The sequence below is a fragment of the Anolis sagrei genome, chromosome 2 (assembly GCF_037176765.1).
Source record: "Anolis sagrei isolate rAnoSag1 chromosome 2, rAnoSag1.mat, whole genome shotgun sequence".
Lineage (NCBI taxonomy): Eukaryota > Metazoa > Chordata > Lepidosauria > Squamata > Dactyloidae > Anolis > Anolis sagrei.
Genome location: NC_090022.1, coordinates 113,219,201 through 113,241,056, shown reverse-complemented (window position 1 = coordinate 113,241,056; position 21,856 = coordinate 113,219,201). Strand labels below are relative to the sequence as shown.

General features: G+C 40.3%; 1 protein-coding gene across 8 annotated transcripts in view; it reads right to left on the bottom strand.

Annotated features, from left to right (window-relative positions):
* The window catches only part of ADGRL1 (adhesion G protein-coupled receptor L1), a 204,669-nt gene that overhangs the window by 54,718 nt on the left and 128,095 nt on the right, over positions 1 to 21,856 (bottom strand). For all 8 annotated transcript variants that reach the window (XM_060764886.2, XM_060764885.2, XM_060764889.2 and 5 more), the window contains one exon: positions 8,704 to 8,813. In XM_060764886.2, coding sequence (XP_060620869.2) covers positions 8,704 to 8,813 — 110 coding nt within the window. The remainder of the gene's footprint in view (positions 1 to 8,703; positions 8,814 to 21,856) is intronic.

The window sequence follows — 21,856 nt, the reverse complement described above, 5'->3', positions numbered from 1 at the left end:
CCTTGGATTTGGTCATTTTTGAATGAGAGGCAGCCACCTCTTCAGCTGAGTACTTCATGGCTGCCTTCATAGACGATGTGAAAGGGGGTACTGGTTTCCCTGAAGCCCATTCAGAGCCTGAAGTGGAAGTGCCAACATTCACCTGCTTCGTCCCCGAAAGGAACTTGCTGATACAGAGAGAAATGAAGCCTCGCCTCTCTATTCTTTTGTGCCCAAATCATGAATGCCTGGCAGTGAATGCAATTATGGACAGAACATCCTTCACCCAAACGAAAAAGGCACTTCAAGCATCCATGTTGGGCAATTTGTCTGAACCCTGCTCGCAATGCTTAAAGAGAGTAGTGGAAGCCATCACAAAAAGGGCAAACACAGTGCTCATGGAATGAAGAATCAAAGCAGGAGCAACAGTGACAAACTACCTGCCACAAGGGACCACGAACTGGCCACAAGTGAAAACTAGAGTTGCTACCAACAAAAGGCTAACTGAAGTCCACTAGCAAAGGATGAAGTCTGAAGAGAACTTGACAAGAAAAGGTTCCTGAATGGGCTGCAATGTGGACAAAAGGAACTGAGGGGTTTCGGCAGCAACTGGGTCTTATATAGTCTTGGGATGGTGGGCGGGGTTACTGCCAAAATGTTTCTACCTAGCGATTCTAGAAAGTTCTGAACACTGCTCTGCACCTGTGTAAGAATATCCAACTGAGTGATTCATAGAGACCACAAAGAAGGAATGTTTACTTATGGTTTAGATAACTATGTCTTATTGGATTGTTTTGTTTTATTTTTCATCACAACACCTAATTCTTCATTGTAAGCTCACTGTTATTACTGCTTTCTTGTGTATTATTTTGATACTTTGTAAAAATGGAATGCTCCATTCCATTGAATGCTTGCCTTCTTTGTGTGTAAATTACCCTGAGTCCCTTCGGGGAGAGAGGATGGTCTAGAAATATTATTATTATTATTATTATTATTATTATTATTATACTTAAGAGGTGGATAACCTGACTGAAACACAGCATAAGCAGGATTGCGAAGGTCTTCTTCTTTTCTGGTTTTGGAAAGAGAAGGCCTCTTCATCAACTCCATTTTTCTGTGTTTGTCTTTGTTCCCCAGGCCTTCACAGTTATAGGCATGAGGAACTAATCTCATGTCTAATTAAGCATTTGATTTAATGGGATCTATATCTGTCCTCCAAAATGAAGACTGTGTTGAAAATACCACTTTTGGTTTAACTTGTTGAATTCTCCCAAACAGATTCTTGAAATTTCAGTCCAAAAAGGAATTTCTTGAAGATCTGGAGGAAACCAACCATGATGGATTAAAAAACCTTGCTATAATCTTTTTGAAAACTGTGCCATAGCTTCATAAAATCATAGAGTTGGAAGAGATCACAAGGGCCTTCCAGTCCCACCCCCTGCCATGCAGGAACACACCATCAAAGCACTCTCGGCAGATGACCATCTAGCCTCTGCTTAAAAACCCTCAGAAAAGGAGACTCCACCATGTCTGAGGCATCATGAAGCTTTTCGTAATGTTTAGGCGGAATCTTTTTTCCTACAATTTGAATCCATTGCTCCGTATCCTAGTCTTCAGAGCAGCAGAAAACAAACTTGTCCCCTCTTCAATGTGGCACCCTTTCAGATATTTAAACACGGCTATCATGTCCCCTCTTGGTCTTCTCTTCTCTAAGACCCAACTGAGAGAGAACGCTGGCAATGCTGCCCTAGCAAAGGAAATACCACTCTGGCACGGAGAAAGAGGCTGAGAAAGGGGCGGGGCGAGAGGCGCGGCCTCATGACGTCAGGGACGTGCTGGCACAGTTTGCTCCCGCAGGAGCCTAGTTTGCGGCGGCTCTAAGTTAAACACATCCAGCCCTCTCAGCTGCTCTTAATCGGGCTAGGTTTCCAAACCTTTGATCATTTTGGTCACACTTCTCTGGACACATTCCATCCTGTCAATATCCTTCCTGAATTATGATGCCCAAAACTGGACACAGTATTCCAGGCGTGGTCAGACCAAAGCAGAATAGAGTGGGACTATGAGTTCCCTCAATCTCAACACTAAACATTTACTTATGCAGCCAAAAAGTGCACTGGCTTTTTAAAAATAATGCTGCACCACGCTGTTGACTCATGTTCAGCTTATGGTCGGGTTGAGCGTCCTCTGTCAGTTCAAGCTACCCATGCGGGGACATAAGAGAAGCCTCCCACAAGGATGATTAAACATCAAATATCCAGGCATCTTCTGGGCAACAATCTTGCCGACGACCAATTCTCTCACACAAGAAGCGACTTACAGTTTTTCAAGTCTTCTAATTCACTCTCCAGGCCATTGATAAAGATGTTGAATAGCACTGGCTCCAGGGCAGAGCACTGTGGCACCCCACTGGTAATTTTTTTTCCAGGATGAGGAAGAACCATAGGTGAGCATCCTCTGGGTTTGGCCAGTCAACCAATTCCCTATCTACCTAACAATGGCATCGTTTAGTCCACACTTTATTAGCTACTTTGTGAGAATATTATGGGGGACTGAAACTGAGGTATGCTATATCCTTAGCATTCCCTTAATCTTCAAATATATTGCCTATCTCTGGTCCTCTAATGCAGAAATGCTGATGGTTTGAACCACTCTTAAATCATTCCAATCTAAGCCTTTGTACTCATGATACAATTAGTAAGACCTATTTAGGAAGTAATTAGACTTGCGGACTGACTAAGGCTTGGTTCCAATATTTGATTCTGGAGTTTCTATTTAGGCAAACCACAGATTTATCAAACACTGGGTTTTCCTGGCAGCTCTCAGTTCCTTGCCTAATTTACAGAAGTGTCTGTCTGGTGAAGCCTAGAAAAACCCACTCATTTTACAGTAGAATTCAGGTACTAAATAAGTGCATCATTTTTCCTGCATAAGTGATGGCATCAAAATATGTTCCTTGTACATCTACATCCTGTCTGAAGATTCCTCTACAGAGGAGAACTAAGCAGCCCTGATCTAACAAAAAAGGAAGAAGAAGAAAAGGAATGGGTGGGGGTGGGGTGGGGGCAAAGAAAGCAGGTGGCAGAAAACTGTGAGAGAAGAGAAGGGAAAGCCAAGAGAAGAAGCTGGTAGAAGGTGGGGGAAAGGGAGGTTGTGTTAAAAAAATATTGACACAATAAAAACAATTCGCTTAAAAAAATTCAAAATCAAAAATCGGACGCATAATTAAATAAATTATTTTGCGGCTCCCCCCACCCCCACATGTCATATTGGCCCTGAGGAAGGAAGATCAGCATCTGGTTAGAATGGAAGTAGCTGCAAAGGAAGAAAGCAAAAGGGTCTGACAAATAGGCCCCACTCGCCTCTACCATCCCTCTGCAGGCCACCCCTCTCCCCTGGGTCTCCATTTTCCTGTGCTTTCTCCCTAACTTCACCAGACCCAGCCCTGATCCCAAACACAAAACAGCACTGGATCAAGTCACCCCCTACTTAAAACTGGAGGAGGAAGACAGCTGAGAACAATGTGTTAGAAATTTAGTGAGCTTTTGAATATACAGTAACAGACATCTACAGCTCACCCAGCACACAGCATTGCAGGTGAAACACCTCATAGTAAGAGAGCAACAGAGTGAGATTTCCAGGATTGGTCGTGTGTAAGCATCTCTCCCAGTGTTCTTTGTTGTTATCTGTAGTGAGCTGAGCACACGACTGCATAAATTCAGGGTAGACTTACTTCAAAATGCCTCTTCAGTTTATTCATTACTAGTAAGGGACTACAATAACTTTTTAAAAAAACATTTCTGTTTCTGGCTCTACTTCACATGTAATAGACACATGCAATAGACACCAGATGCCCTGGAGGCCTGGCTCTGTGGTGAACAGGGAGTATGTGTGTCAAATATTTACCAATGTGAAAGCTACAAAATGGTATTTTTAAATGTGTGCTAAAGGCCAGGGGAACGTGACTGGCTCCATCTCTTTTATAGAACAAAGAAACCACGAAAGGAAGTTGGGAAGACCATGTAGCCCCAGCAGATTTGTATCAAAAGGAAACTAGCACATAGAGGCTGCTATTCCATATCAGTGTGACAGAGAATTATCCTTCGTTCCCTTTACAGTGGATAGTGGAATAAAATCTGGATTTTAATTGAAGACGTTATAGCTGACTTTGGACTTTTGGCTATGGGTTCATAAACCATGTCCACCTGGTTTATGAAGCTCTGAGGAAGTGTGGGGGACTCATGCATCACTTTCACTATGAGTCTGTCTTATTATCTGGTTTGTTAACTAACATTAAGCCAGAATTTCCAAGTGTAATGAGGAACTCTGGTTTAATCTGTACCAAAGTCAATATGTAAGGAGACAAAAGAAAGGGAGAAAGGTCACTGCATGTACCTGCAATGTCACAAACTATGGCTCATGGTTTATGAAGTCTTGGATCAATTTTAAAACATAGTTAATAAAAATCTGCATGAAAAATTAACATGAATGAATTGAACAAGAAGTTTTGCATTGGAGTAATTATGCACCAAGAGCCAGAAGGCCATTTTTGGCACATGCTGATACTTGATAAGCTAGACAAAGCTGTGGGGACTGGAGGCCAACTCTCCTCTCTTTGTGGTCTAACATACTTCAGAACCCATCCAAAACCATGTTGCATCACTTCCCACTACCATTTTAAGGTAGTTCCGGTGAAAGAGAAGCATTTGGAAATTTTGAAGTGGAGGGGGATAACTGTGTTTTTGTATATTTTAAAAATATTTGTTAGGCTACTACTATTGCTTTGATGTGAAAGTCACCCAAAATTATGCAGATTTTTAAAAAAATGCCTGTGTTGGGAGGCTTCAAGGGGATTGGCGGAAAGTCCAAGAACCCCATACAGAGCTGAGGAATCATATGGGACCTGTGGGTGCACTTCCATAATTTCTACTCTAGATGCTATTTTTGGCTAGAAAAGTGATTTTTTGCTGAATTTGTGCGGATCCAGATGGACCCTCTCCCTCATGAGCCATACATTTCCCATGGGTACCTATAAACGGGAATAGTATAATATACCGATAAAGAGTATGTAAGCCAATACTAACTCAAGAGATACTGGATGTGAAAATCTGAAGACATGCAGAAATTGGTACATGAGTGTGTGCCTTCAGGTTGCCTGTCAACTTATGTCAATCTTGTGACTTTCTTAGGCACTAAATACTCAGAAGTTGTTTTGTTAGTTCCTTTCTTCAAAATATAACCTACAGCACTTGACATTTGTTGTTGGTGTCCCATCCAAGTATTAAAGAGCTGACCTCACTTAGCTTCCAGGAGCTACTGGTGGTGCAATGGGTTAAACCCTTGTGCCGATAGGACTGAAGACCGACAGGTCGCAGGTTCGAATCCAGGAGAGTGCAGATGAGCTCCCTCTGTCAGCTTTGGCTCACCATGCAGGGACATGAGAAGCCTCCCACAAGAATGGTAAAACATCAAAACATCCAGGCGTCCCCTGGGCAATGTCCTTGCAAACAGCCAATTCTCTCACACCAGAAATGACTTGCAGTTTCTCAAGTCCTCCTGACATAAAAAAAACTCCTTAGCTTCCAAGGTGAGTTTCCAAAATCAGATGGGATCTGGTACCTTAAGGGTATTTAGGCAAGTATATTTACAAACGCAATTAAAAAATGAAAAAAATAATTCTGCATATGACTCTGGGAAATTATATACATGTATTTGCATATGAATGGGTTTGTAAATGCGCTTATCTAGGTTTAGGTTTGCAAATAACAAGTTTGGTATGAGTATTCCTTGCCAAAGATCCTATGAAGTTCATTGGGTCATCCTAAGTTGACTGGCAACTTAAAGACACATACTTTATGCTTACATTCATAGACCAGTATTACACCTACTGGGGTCACCAATACAAAGGGCAAATCAGTGTCTGCAAGTTTGCTGTGCTCTATTGCCTTTCCAATTGCCTTGATTTTTACCCCTCTTCCAACTTTTAATTACCCAGGGGAATTAGTGCTCTTTGCTGTCTTGGTGGATCTCCAGTGCTGTTAACAGTGGGGGGATCAGACCTAGTTCCACCCTGAGATGAATGCTGGCTGGTTTGTTTCGAAGCCACTTGGTAGCTGGAAGAAAAAGAGGCAGGAAGGAATATTAACAGGTTAAGAGGCCACGCCTGCTCTGCTCCACTTCCATCTGTGAGGAGAAACCAAAGGGACATTAGCAAGGAGGGAGGCACATCCGATAAGACTTACCCTCCCATATGGCCCCTGGTCCCAATGGAAAGTGTACAAGACACCAAAAGATAAGGAGTATCCTTCTCCTCAAACACACCCCACGCAACACAAAGTAGGAAAGGAGGAGGTGTAAATGAGTTGCTGACCCAGGAAGGAGGGACACTCTCAAGCCAAGCTTGGCATTTTTTAGTCACAATCATTCGACTTGGGAAGACATTAAACTGTGGTCAGGATTCCTGGTGCAAGATGAAAGGCATTGCAGTTTGGATTTTTGCAGCTATTCTAAAATTAGGAGTAATTTTATTCCATCAAACAAGAGATCTCATTTTGAGAAGCAAACACATCTGAACAACCCAAGTATGGCCTATCATTCACATATGAGTGAAGAGATCAGGCTAAGGAGTTGTTGTCATACCATAATGTTTACTAGGTTTATTCCAGTTGTATGAATGAAACAGGCTAGGTGCAGAAGAGAAGAGCCCCCTCATGAGATAAAAAGGTTCCCACTGTTCTTTTACGCTCCAGAGTGCATGATGATCATTTCTCGAACCACAGAATAAAATAGTCCTGTATTTTTTTGAATGTCACATCTGGTTACCTTTGAGAAAAATGATAGCACATGAATGCTTTCTCAGGGTGAATTGCTTAGAATGCTCACTCTTATTTTTCCTATTCATCAAGGAAGAATATAGTTCCTTTTTGACCTCTTGTTTGGAGAAAGATAGGTTTGTGCTTAAAAAGACATGAAAGTGATGGCACAAGTACATGTATACCCACACATGTCCACATTCCACAATTATGCATGTACATACATGCAGAGCCACCAATATGCTGGTATTTAATTCACACATCCTGTGTGAGTATTCATAAGGAGGCTCCTAAATAAGAATATATATCATATGTCTATGAGCATTCCGAACATAAATGCAAGCAACTATCTTAGCCCTGGCGTGCAATGACCAGCAATGTCTTTGGGGAAACCATTGTCATGTTCAGTCTAGCCTGCTGTGTGGTAACACCCCTGCCTCCTGCTGCCATGGCTGCTACACTGAAATCAGGTTCCCACCTCCCAGATGGTACCTGTATCCCTAATGCAAAGGCAACCCCCAAGCACAGACACAGAAGCATGCATGTGTAAATGCACTATGAAGTTTGTGCACATGCAGTGCACACAAACATGGAGATAGGTATCCATCCAATTGAGCAGACAAATCCTCTGTACCACCCATATGGGCATACAGGTCATATATGCATGGATTCTATGCATATAAATTCAGAGCATGTGAAACACTGATGTATAGATCTAGCATACCCAGTGTATTTACCATATAAAGACTGACACAATGCACCAAAGATATTAAAGATAAGCCAAATGCTATAGAATCGCACATATCCTCACAAATTAACACAAACAACTACTGCAAACATAACATGCACAACAAGAGCATGTATCTCAAACACCTACACCTTGCTTATGCAGGCATGTGTGGGCTCACATATACTCATTGATCTTCTTTCTTCTATAGTCGTTTACTACTCAGAATTTTAGATTTTCTTAAATTATGTGAAGAGCATTCTTTCTATATAATCCTGCTGTCATTACAGTTATCCAGGAGAAAGGGTGGATCTCAGCAAAAATCAATCCTAGATACTGAGATGGAAGAGAGTCATGGTCAATCTGATTAAGCCCCAGAATTCCTCAGGGCTCTTCCACACAGCCCCATATCCCAGAATATCATGGCAGAAAATCCCACATGATCCGAGTGTGGACTCAGCTAACCCAGTTCAAAGCAGATATTGTGGGATTTTCTGCCTTGATATTCTGGGATATAGGGTTGTGTGGAAGGGCCCCCAGACAATGTAGAAGGGACCAAAATAGCAGGGAGATTCTGGAAGCTGCAGTTCAAAACAATTACTCTTGCAAACTCTGCTTTGTCCCACCCCCCCCCCCCCCGAAAGGGTTCTTGATTCAGGTAACACCATATAAATGGAGCTGGGGTTCAACATTCTATCCTAAACATGGCCCAAGAAATTATACTGCTGAGAAATATTATATCCAAAATTTGGAGCCAGAAAATGTATTAACCCGTTAAGTGTTCAGTGTGGAGAACTGTTAGAGACACTATGGATATGGCTGCCCAAACACTATTTGAGTGATAGAGTTGCAGATGGAAACCATGAACCCCATGATTCCATTATCCAGACTGAACCATTCACTCTTTGCAGGATGGAGGTGTTTTGGCCAACTCCGCCTTTGTTCTAATAACTGAATTCCTCTGGCACAACAGGCACAGATGTCCAAGTTCCTTGTTTTGTTTCAATCTTTTGTTAGCAGTCCCTATAAAATATATCATGCTCCCATGCTTTATGGCAGAATTATCTAAGGAAATATTAGGGGACAGCCTGCAGCATCTCTCCTTCCTGGGTCAAGCAGGGACCATAATTAGATCATGAACAGAAATCAGGAGAAGCATCAGAGTACAATGAGAAATGGACTCACTGTAGGGGACACAGTCATACTGGACCTCCAGGTACTTGTAGGTGCCAGGACAAGGGTCTGGAAAAGCATCTGAGCCAGCCACCACAACACACTGTGTCCGATTATTACACCTGAAAGACAAAAATGAGAAAGAGACTGTGAAACCAATAACATATAATGCAGCTCTAAAAGTAGCCACTAGATGGCACTGACTGACACCCAGAATTGCTCAGTGATTTTCAGAGTCTTTGAAAAACTGCTGCACAGCTATTTTGTCTGGGAAACAGATTATAATCTCAGGACTAAAGCGTTTGGCAGCGATTAGGAGGCACAACAACTACTGGGATAATCAAAAGACATTTTTCTCATAACGTGAAGAACCCTCTGCTATCCAACCTCATTTCTGATCTGGTCTGAAAGCAAAAAGATGTCTGGACTTGGAAGACATCTTATTAGCTCTCTGACTGTCTCCTCTTACTAAAACCATCCAAGCGTTATGGTTTGTATTATGAGGAGCCTCTCTTTGAACACAAAATATACCTAACAGCCTTCGTGCATGTGCAAAGAAAGTGCCACAAATTCAAACAAAATCTATTTCATATATTTAGCACTCACTCATAAATCCAAAAGACCCATGCATATGATAGCAAGCTATAGCCCTTTGTCTGAACCCAAACAACATCAAACATGTCTTTGTAGAAGCACTCAAGAAGACATATAACTCCCATATTTCACTGACACTTTTTGGCTCTTCAGACACATCTTGCAGAAGTTAAATGTTCTTTTCTATACCCGCACCACCAGACAATGGCTCAATCCAGCCCAATACTACCACATCCTTAAGAAATTGCTGTACTTATATACCACTTCATAAAAGAGAATAGATTCATTGGATAGGGTAGGGGGACTTTTAATATCTGACATCTACATCAGCAGTGTGGAGCAAGGGAATCCCTTTGGAATGGTTTATTTTTCTGACTCTTTCACACATCAATCCAGGCCACTCCGACTGGTAGCTCAAACAAGCTGTCTTCTCACACAACCTATTGCTAAATCATCTGATCTCTCCCCATCCAGCCTTACTCCAGTCTGGAAGGGTAACTAAGAAGCACTGCCCCGCCATTCCCACTTCGTTAGCTTCTGCCACCTGCTCTCCTTTGAAAGGCTGATGCAACAGGCAAGGGAGGTTGGAAGGGGGGCTCCCAGGGGCTGTAGGCTGCCAAAGCAACTGGAGCCAGCATAAGCTCAGACCCCCCTGAGACACAGACCTGCCATCACCTGCTTCAATGAAGTTGAGGTTGCTGATGGGCAGGATGAGGATTAGATTGGCAAGGTTTCTACCTCCAAAGAAGCCCCATCAAGGGTTCCGTCAGTTTCTCAGTTCTGGCTGGGCAAGCAAGTCACCCATGAAATTCCTTGCCTTGAAGCAGGACTTCTTAAATTTTTTCCACTTGTGACCCTTTTCTGCCCAAGACTTTTTCCGCAAGCCTAGATATCTATATATATATAAATGCTCTATGCATAATGAGTACCTTAAAAACAAAAGAACCAATGAACGAAATCACACCAAAATTGGCAACAAAACGTCTCACAACACAAGGAGTGACCATCACTCAAAAAATTATGGTTTTGTCATTTGGGAGTTGTAGTTGCTGGGATTTATAGTTCACCTATAATCAAAGAGCATTCCAAACTCCACCAATGATGGAATTGAACCAAACTTGGAACACAAGACTCCTAAGACAGAAAACACTGGAAGGGTTTGGTGGGCATTGACTTTGAGTTTGGGAGTTGTAGTTCGCCTCCATCCAGAGAGCACTGTGGACAATGAGGGATCTGGGTCAAACATGGCACAAATATTCCATATGCCCATATGCCACTGTGCCATATTTGTGCCATGTGCCATGAACACAGATGGAGTTTGGGGGAAATAGACCTTGACATTTGGGAGTTGTAGTTACTGGGATTTATAGTTCACGTACAATCAAAGAGCATTCTGAACCCCTCCAATGACAGAATTGGGGCAAACTTCCCACATAGAACCCCCATGACCAACAGAAAATACTGTGTTTTCTGGTGGTCTTTGGTGACCCTTCTGACACCACCCTAGTGACCCCCCTTAAGGCAGCATTTCTCCCAGGTTGAGAAATGCTGCCTTAAGGCCATCCAGCCCAACTTCCTTCACCAGGGCAAGAAAACATAATCAAAGCCCTCCTGACAAAGGGCCATCCAGCTATTCACACACACACACATATATGACAGATGCAGTATCAAAGATTTGAAAGGGATCCCATGTTGCATGTTCCAGAGTAGGCAAACCAGACAATCTTCACATCAACACTGACAAAGAAACAACAAGAAATACTTTTAGCCCACAAGCATAAAGACATTACATATATTAGAAACCAACATTTTCTCATTACTTTATTTTTCAGATCACCAGATTGGGCCACAGCAACGCATGGCAGGGGACAGCTAGTAGGTATATAAAACAGATATTAAATGATATTAAATATCTTAAGACAAGAGGGGGCCACTTTACACCGGCAGTGCTTAAACTGTTTGAAGCTAAGTCATTAGCCCAACTCTTGTATGGTGCTCAGCTGGGCCCCTTCCCCAGTTTTGCCCCATTAGAGCTGGTTCAGTCAAAGTTTCTGAGATTGGCCTTGCAAGTACCTAAATGCGTTTCTAATGCCACCCTGCGACTAGAGACTGGCTTTATGAGGATGGAGGCCAGGGTGTGGGTGGCCATACTCAACTTCTGGCTCCGACTATCCCGTGCACCCCTTGGTCTTGCCACACTAACGATGGAGGATGACTTCCAACCCACATGGAAGCAGGCAGTAGCATCCAAGCAGAGGCTGGATGGCCATTTGTCAGGGGTGATTTGAATGCAATATTCCTGCTTCTTGGCAGGGGGTTGGACTGGATGGCCCATGAGGTCTCTTCCAACTCTTTGATTCTATGATTCTATGATCTCCTCATTGGGATTTTCTCCAGTTCTACTATTTGCTATGGATTACAATCAAGCCAAAGCACTTATATACAAGCACCCAAGCCATTCAGGACAATTTCATACCTCCCTGCTACTTGCAGATACTAATTCAGCTACAACCTACAATGTTGCAAAGTTCTGTGCAGCAGCATACAAAATCCATCAGGGGATGACTAGTCCCAAAAGTTAACTGTGTGTCCAGTAATCATCTTCCCTGAATTTACAATTCGGTGATGGATCTGTGCATTGTATGTTTTTACCGTTTCCCCCTCCGCTCCTTCACCCACATTGTGCTTCAGTAGTTATATTTATATTTTTAATGTACTAAATGTACCAAGTTTGTATGAAAATGTGATTTCTATTTCCTGTGCTGGTCTATGACCGAAATAAATGATTTGATTTGATATGAAATGAAATATTTAAAATGATACACCAGCATTTGCAAGGCTTACTAAACAGGCTGATTTTCCTTTTTGTGGAGTTAAGCTGAAGTATTTTCTACAGAGTCCACTGTAAACACTGCACATTGTTACTAACTGATTTGTGTAAATTGGTAGCGGTCAGAAACCTTTTACTGTTGCCAATTTTTTGTGACTCCAACTTTGAGCTAACGGGATTCCATTTGGGGTCAGGACCCACAGTTTAAGAAGCAGTGCCTTCAAGTATGAATTCAAAAGGATCCCACCCCATAATTTAAAGATGTTAATGTAGAGCAATGGTTCTCAACCTGTGGGTCCCCAGATGTTTTGGCCTACAACTCCCAGAAATCCCAGCCACTTTACCAGCTGTTAAGATGTCTGGGAGTTGAAGGCCAAAACATCTGGGGACCCACAGGTTGAGAACCACTGATACAGAGGTAGAGGTCTGCAGTACGTGTGACTGCAGACATACATGAAAATTTGGGAGGGGGAGAATGGAAAGATAAGGAAAAGTCAGGGAGAAAGGCAGAAGTACAAGCTACTGGGGGGTGGGGGGCTATACCTTCAAATGAGAATTCTGTTCCCCTCTCATGCAATTTTCCTTCAGTCCCCCAACTTTTACCGCTGCAGAGAATGAGAGGTTGAAAATAGTTCACAACCAGAACTCTTCTATTTATGGTGTTTTCTTTTTCTCTTGATAATTTTGCCTCTCCATTTTCTTCAGATGCTAAACTGTATTTCTAAATGAAGTTTTAAGTTATTGCAATACTAAAAATTTGGGGATTGATGGAAAATGTAATGAGGGCAGATTTTTTATTTGGTGTGCCAATACCCTCATTTTGTCCCCACCCCATAGGTATATCCATAGAGAGATGAGGATTAAGTGATGAAAATGCACTCATCCCTTTTCTTACCAGGAAATATAGAAAACTGTTTCAAATTAAGGAGAAAAGTCTCTTTAGCTAGTGACAGTTCTATACATAGGAAAAGGCTGAATAATAGCCACTGATTGAGGTACTGTAATGTCACAGAAACTTCATGAACTCTCTAACTGCCCAGAAGGTTCCTTTCAGCATTATGGTTTGAAACAATAGTACACTAATGTGAGAAAGATTAACTAGTTTAAGGAAACTTTCAAGCAGGACCTATGAAAAGTAAGATATGTGAGAACAGCGGTCCTCAGCCTGTGGGCTGTGGCCCAGCAGGAGGCTGCGAGAATGAAAATCCAGTCCACGAACCTCCTTCCTCTTTATTTATTTGTTTAATTTTATTTCCACTCTGTTCCACAGAGCTAAAAAGACTCATCCCTTTTGGTGCTAATGTTGGAGAGTGGTCCCTGGTCAAAGCAGTCCCTGTTCAAGTGGTCCCTGGTTAAGTGGTCCCTGGTGAGAGTGGTCCCTGATGAAAGTGAGCCCTGGTGAAAATGGGCCCTGGTTGAAAAAAAGGTTGGGAGCCACTTTGTTAGAATATTCTCAGTCTTTTTAATGCATTATTAGCAGTTACAAATCTTTGAAAAAAATCTGTATTTTATAACTGTCCATACACTTTTTAAAAGAAGAATGAGAAACTAAATGCAGATGAAGTGGTAAGATAAGGTCTCTTAAAGATGGGTGGCAGAAATGCAGGAGGCAAACAAGCAAGAATATGAGAAAAGACTGTTGAGAATGCAGAGGTTAATGAAACCTAAAGAGTAGAGGAGATATGATAACTGAAAGAGAAAAGGGCCACTGAATCTACAGATAGGCAAAGTTAGGTAGTAACATGCTCATTTGGCAGTCACACAAGCCTTGTAGCCAATCATTCTGTTTTTAGTTTCAAGAGTTTATGGGGCTGTGGTTGCTGCTTCCTCTCTTTTAGTAAATTTTGTGTTCTAGGTTAGACCGTGTTTTTAGATAGCTGTTTTAGTGTTGTAACAGTAAATCTGTCAATCTTTAATTCTATGTTACGTTTTCATATTGTGTGAGGCACCTTGTAATGGCTTTTTGTCCTAATACTGGCAGGAAAGTAGTGAAAGAGGAAAGAAGGCTGGAAGACTGCCAAGGCCAAAGGAGCACAGGGCTGAAGGCTGAAAAGACAAAATCTAGATGTTTAAATATTGGTCTGATTTTGAACTAAACAATCTACACTTGGGCTGCAAAGTATCAATGACCACTAGCTGCAGTTTGGTGCCTGCACCTGAATACCCAGTGATCTTCTTTTAGACAGCCTCTGTTATGCTCATAATCAAAATAGGATCAGTTGGCCTATAATATAGATCCGTGATGGTGAACCTATGACACGCGTGTCAGCACTGACACGCATGGCTATTTTTTTTTTAGAAAAATTTTATTAAGGTTTTATGTGGTTACAGCGAAAGAGTGAGAATAATGTAAGAAGATAGAAAAGTAGGAAAGTCAAGAGATAGAGCTAAAAAAAAAAAAAAAAAAAAAAAAAAAAAAACCAAAACCCCGGACAATATATAAAAAATTAAAAAGCAAAAACCCCAAAAAAAGTGAGCAAAGGTGCACACACAAACAAACAGAAAACAAAAACAAAAAAAAAACAACAAAAAAAAAAAAAAAAAGGGGGAAAAAGGGAGTGGGCTCCCTTCTGATACTGCATCGCTCTTCAAAGTCTCATCTTCTTTCTATAAATGAGGGATATAAATCCCTCTTTATTGTATTCAAAAAACCTCGTCCCATTAGTCTAGTTTATCCTTTGTTTCCATATACTTATCTAATATTGACCAGTTTGTCTGTTTCATTATAATGCCTGTATTCTTCTTTAATAAAAATGTTAATATGTCCATGTCTTTGATCTCATTTATTTTTACAATCCATTGGAGTACGTCTGGTGTTTCTTTCTGTTTCCAGAATTTAGCAAAAATAATTCTCGCAGCCGTAGTCAGATGCATAAACAAGATGTCCTCGTTTGAATCAAGTGTTATATCAGAGTCTGTTAATCCTAATAAATAGTATTCTGCTTTTCTTGGGAATTTTTTATTGAATATTAATTGCATTTCTTCGTGTATTTTTTTCCAATATTTTTGAGATTCTGCACAGCTCCACCAAAGGTGAAAAAAAGTTCCCTCGTGCTGATTACATTTCCAGCAAAGTTTTGAAACATTTTTGTACATAGAGTGTAGTTTTACTGGAGTCAAATACCACCTATGAAACATTTTCATCCAATTTTCCTTTAAGTCCATCGCATAAGTATATTTAAGTTTTTTCTTCCACATTAATTCCCAGTCACATAGAGCTATTGGTCTTTTAAAATTTTCAGCCCATTTTACCATGCAGCCTTTTATTATTTCTGGCTCCGTTGACCATTCTAATAATTTTTCATATAGTTTTGTTATACATTTAGTTTCTGTTTTAAGAAACTTGTCCCAAAATATCTCCTTGATTTGAAACCCTTGTTTGTTATCCTGGTTAAATTGTTCTTTTATTTGTAGGTAATGTAACCATGTGATTTTGGGAAAACTCTGGTTTATTTCTACTTGGGATTTCAACTCCGATGAGCCACTTTTTAAAATATCTTTATACGTTGGCCATTTGTTCCAGCCCAATAGTCTTCTTTGTTTGGCTTCCATCGGTGAAATCCAAAGAGGAGTTTTGGAATAAAAATAACTTTTGTATCTTTCCCAGATTCTAATTAATGAAGATCGGATAAAATGGTTTCCGAAATTCCTTTCTTTTTGTTCTCTACCATACCAAATGTAGGCGTGCCAACCTACACGCAAGTCATGGCCTTCCAAAGTGAGAAGGTTCTCTTTCTTTAACATCATCCAGTCCCTTAACCAGATTAAGGCAGAAGCATCATGATATAATTGAAAATTGGGGAACCCAAAACCCCCTCTCGTTTTCTGGTCAGTCAACACTTGAAATTTAATTCTTGGTTTTTTCCCCTTCCATATAAATTTCATAAGATCTCTGTTCCACTCCTTGAATTTTTTCAGATTCCTAATTATAGGAATGTTTTGGAAGAGGTATAGTAGTTTTGGAAGGACTGACATTTTGATCAAGGCAATTCTTCCCAGAAGCGATAAGTTCAAAAATTTCCATTTCTCTAAATCTTTTTTAATCTCCTTCCAGAGTCTCTCATAATTATTTGTAAGAAGTTGTGCATTTTTAGAGGTAATCCAGATTCCCAAATATTTCATCTTATTTACTACTTTGAGGCCGGAAATTTCCATCAATTCTTCTTGTTTATCCTTAGACATGTTCTTCGTTAAAATAATAGTTTTTTGTTTATTTAATTTGAAGCCAGCCAGACTGCCAAATTCTTCAATCTTACTTATCCAATTTTTAATATTTTCACGTGGGCTTTCTATTATCCCAATTATATCGTCCGCATATGCTCTTGTTTTGAATTCTTGTTTGCCGATTTTAACCCCTTTTATATTTTCGTCCTCCTTTAAATTTTTCAGCAATAATTCTAAAGCCATTATAAAAATCAGGGGTGAGATCGGGCATCCTTGTCTTGAGCCTTTCCCTATCCGAAATTCCTCGGATATTTGTCCATTTATTTGCACTTTAGCTATTTGGTACTTATAAATCTCTTCAATCGCGGTAATAAATTGATAACCCAAATCCAATTCTTTCATCACCATCTTGAAAAAATCCCAGTTAAGGTTATCAAATGCTTTTTCAGCATCCAGTGCTAGAAAGGCAACTTCTTTTTGTGGGTTGGCTTCAAAATATTCGATCATATCGACAACTATTCTTAAATTATCTTTGACATTTCTCTTAGGTAGAAAACCCACCTGTTCCTCTCCTATCCATTCACAAAGGAAAGACTTCAACCTTTGCGCCAAAATGTTTGTAAATATTTTATAGTCCACATTTAACAACGAAATGGGTCTATAATTTCTTACGTCCGTTGGATCCGATTGCTCTTTGTGAATTACAATTATTTCTGCGGAATTCCATGTCTCCGGGATTCCCTGACCCTTAAGCGCTCCATTCAGTACCTTTTTTAGTAGTGGCATAAGTTCCTTTGTGAAGGTTTTATAGTACCCAGCGGAAAATCCGTCGGGGCCTGGCGCTTTATTTGCGTCCAATTTCCTTATGGCCGCTTCTATCTCTTCCTCAGTTATTTCCCTATTTAGGTCATCTCTTTGTGCCTCTGTAATCTTGGGAATCTTAAATTTACCTATATATTCTGCGATGTCTTCTTTAGATACCTCTTCTTTCTTATAAAGTTTTTCATAGTATGTTTTGAATTCCCTTAAAATCTCATTGTCTGTCATTACCTCTGAATTCTCCATCTTGATTTTAATTATTCGTTGGTTCTGTTTCTTCTTCCTCACTTGTTTAGATAGCCATCTACCTGTTTTATTTGCATTTTCAAACTGATACTGTTTTAAAAACTTTAATTGTTTGGCTTGTTCCTCTAATTCTAGACTACGTCTCTTCTGGTGCAGCACTTCTATTTCTTTTAGTATTATTTTATTCCCGGGCTTTTTCTTGAGTTCATTTTCCTTTATTTTAAGTTTATTTAAAATATCCTTCTGTTCTTTAAAACCAAGTCTGCGTTTTTTGGCGTTATGTTGTATGAAGTGACCTCGCACCACTGCTTTTGCCGCGTCCCATATTATATTGTGGTGCATATCTGGGGTATTATTTAACTCCATATATGTATTTATAACCTTTTTATAATTTTTAATGTCCTGTTCTTTCTTCATTAAATTCTCATTTAGTCTCCATCTTCCTTTTGGTTTTTTTGAATTAAGAATAATTTCCAGAGGGGCATGGTCCGAGATTTCTCTTGGTAAGATGTTTATATCCCAAATTTTTGTAATAATATTTCTTGTGGCCCAACACATATCTATTCTTGACCATGTCTGATGTCTATGTGAATAAAATGTGTAGTCTCTTCTTGTGGGATTTTTCCATCTCCAAACATCCTCAAGCTCCTGCTCCTCCTTTAAATCAATCCAATTTTTTGGCAGTGTAGACAGATTCCCCTTAGGGATTTTTTTTGGGATTTTTGTTTTATCCAACTGACTATTAAGTATTCCATTAAAGTCCCCCAGAAGTATAAGGTCGTCAAAGTCCACCTCATCCAGCTTCCCCTTAAGAGTTTCCACAAAATGAGATTTGGGTCCATTTGGTGCGTAGATATTACAAATTAAAATCTTTTGATTGCCAATTGTGATTGTAACCGCCACTACTCTTCCTTCTGCATCTTTAAAGGAAACCTCCGATTGTAGTGAGTCCTTTACGTATAGGGCTACCTCCCTTTTCTTTTTTTCAAATGAGGAATAGTAAATTTTACCAATCTTCTTGTTAATTAAATGAGGTGTATGTTTATGCATAATATGGGTTTCTTGTATGGCCACTATATCATACTTTTCTCTCTTTAATCTATTAAATAACAGCTTCCTTTTATTAGGGGAATTAAGACCATTCACGTTCAGAGAGAATATTTTTATTTGTTGTTCATTAGCCATCAGTATTGTGTTCTTTTTCCGGTCCGGGCTCGTCTTCACCTTCTTCCGAGTAAGAAGTGCCATCATCATCCGTTCCCGATTCGACGTAGTCTGGAGAATTAAATCTTGCCCTTTTACTCCTTTTTCCCTTTCTTGGAGTAAGAGGTGTCATCTTAGAAGCTTCTGCCTGGGCAAATTTACGTTCTGGTTTCGGAGATTTATTAGTTGGAAGGTCTGGATCCTGATCTTTTATTAAGCTATCATAGAAGTTCTTCGCCTTCTCCACTGAAGTCAACCAATACTTTTGATCTTTGTAGGTAGTCATTATGCCCTCCGATCTCTCCCATCTATATCTTATGTTTCTTTTTTTCAGCTCTTCTGTAAGAAAGAAATACTGCCTGCGCCTCATCAAAGTTGTTTGAGGGAATTCTTTGAGCACTGCTATCTTCGAACCATGTAGTTGCAGTGGAATTTTACTGTTGCATTGCAGCACTTCATCTCTTGTTCGTCTGCGCAGAAATTTAACAATGACATCTCTGGGAGTTTTATTCTTTCTTGAAAACGTAGTCGAAATACGGTATACTTGGTCTATTTCGTTCTCCAGCTCCTCTATTGGTCTTTTCAATGCAGTAGCCAAAATCTCCAAAATGATCCTCCTAATGTCTTCGTTTGGGTTTTCTTGCAAATTTCTTAATCGTAGTTGATTTTCCAGAGCTCTTAATTCCAATAATTCTTGATTCTTTTCCAATTTCTTCCTTTGTTTGTCCCATGTTGTAATTTTCTCTTCAACTGTCTTATGAGTTTTTTCTCTCTCCTTTGTTTTTATTTTTAAATCTTTTATCTCTGCTTTCATCGCAGAGACATCCTTACCAATTTTACTGAAATCCTCTTTCAATTCCTTCTTTATTTCATTTTTTAATTCAACTTTTAATTCATCAAATTTATTTTGCATTTCTTTGTGGTGTTTTTCCTGTTTTTCATTCAAATCTTTTAAACCTTTCTCAAATGACTCTTGCAGGCTTGTTTGTGACGCCGCTAAATTTTGAAGAGCTTTTACTACATCTTTCATACTTGGCTCCTGCGATCCTTGGGAATTTCTCCTTTGCAGCAATGATTGATCAATTTTTGGATCTTGTTTTACTTTGGTGGCTGGGTCTTGCTTCACCTTTGGAGTTGTTGCCATGGTTCCAAATTAATTAGTAATATTACAATTTATTATCGAATAATATATCAAAATATACAGTTAAAGGAGGGGACAACACGAAAATTATATCAATAAAATACTCCAATATATACTTGATTAAATTAGTATAACTGTATCAGATGCCTTAATTTAATTTAATTATCCAGTAAGCTAAGTACTACAATATTTACCAAAAAAGACAAATATAAATTTTAATTAATTTGTATTCAATTAATTTCTATAAATTCATTCATGTATCCCCAATATTAAAAATATTCAAAAATCAATTTATTAATTAATACAGATTCTTATTCTTATCTTATCTTTATCGACCGATGTCTTCCAATTCCCACTGTCCTTCACTGACTCTTCTCTGCCTCCGATGTTTCCAATAACCAATATTCCGTTGACTCTTCTTCCTAATAATAATGGTTCCGTCCGTTCACTGCTTGGCTGCCTTCGTTGAGTATACACCAGCACGCCGTCCTCCGCCGTTCTCCACGTCCCTCTCACTCCTCTTATTTACCCTCTGCTCCCTCTTCTCCCCCCGATTTCTTTAAAGTTTCTTTAAACTCTGTTTCTTCCCCCTCACTACCGTCTCAAATTGGAGTGCCCTCTTCCGCCCTTCTTTGCATCCACTTCTTATGTCACTTCCGCCCTTCTCCACTGTTGGTGTTACTGTGGATACCCTCCGTCCTGACGCCTTCCTTCCGCTCCGCTCCTTCCAGTGTCCCGCGCTGCTCGGACGCGTCACTTCCTCTGCTCGGCACTCCAGTCGATTTTGTTTACAAGAAGGCCGCGGGATAGTCAAAACAACATGGCGCCAAGGTCAGAATTACTCCATTTTTCTTAATTTGCTGTGCGGATGAGGGCTCTTATAAATCTTTATAGTCTTTAAATGTTTCACTGAGACGGTTTGGGTTCGGGTTCTTTTAGGGGGGGGGGGGAGCGGGAGTTTCCGAAGAGGAGAAGGTCTAATTTAAGTAACTTAAATAGTTTAGCTGTGATTCCAAAATTTGATTAGTAGTCTTCAGGCAAGTCCCAATTTTATGCTACTGGTTTCTTCGGTTTAGAATATTTTCAAATTAGTATTCCGTTTAAGTCTCAATTCGAATTTGAGGGTTGAGGTTGCCAGGGAACTTTGCCCGGTTCAATTTCTTTGTTTCTTTCGTGCACGTATCAGAAAAATCAAAGATTCTTCACTTACCCCTCAATTAGGGATAATTTCTTAGTTCTTTGTTTCGTTGATTTCTTTAATTTGATGGGGGGTGGCGACAGTTCTTGCAGGTTTCCCTGCTTTCCACAAGGCAGCCCGCTACCGGAGGATTTTTCCCGGACCCCCTTTGCCCCCACCCTTGAGGGGATGGCGGCTTATGGGGTCATCGGGTGGTCCTACACGGTTTCGCGACCCTCTGCTCTCTATCCGGCTGAGGGGGGGAGTTATAGACTCTACCCGGCCTTCTCTCGTGGATCTCTGCTGAGGAGCTTCAGCAGAGCGCTCCTGCCGCCATGCCGTCCCACCGGAAGTCGCCACGCATGGCTATTTTTGATGACACGCGGCCACATGCGGCTGCATACAGAGAAGTACACCTTATAAGAGCCAATCTAATTCCATCCTTAAATTTGTAAAAGGCTCTACAAATTTAACATCTGCACGTTTGAGCATTGTTCACTCCATAACTCAGCATGGAATATACGTTTTTCTTATTTAAACTATAAATATTGCAAAATTATGTTGTTGTTTTTTCTCGAAGTTGACACCCCACCCAAGTTATACTCAGGTTTTTGGCAAATTTTGACACACCAAGCTCAAAGGGTTGCCCATCACTGATATAGATGTTGCATGTTGAATAGAAACAGTTTAGTTCAGAATCTGATGCACAGAAACTTCAACCCAGAATACCTACCACCACCACAATACCTGGCTGGGATTTAAGGCCAAAAACACAACTTTTCCAAGCTCTCTCTGTTGCCCTGGGAGCTGGGTAACTTTCAGATGTTTAGGGGTAGCAATTCTCATAATCTTGCAATGTTGGACTAGGCGTTCTGAGACTTGAAGGTAAAAGCAACCATATGCCGAACTTCAAATGCCCACCTCTGTCCAAAAGTGTTCACCTTATTAAAACTGATTTGAATCTAAGATGACGCTTTGTAGACTATGCTGT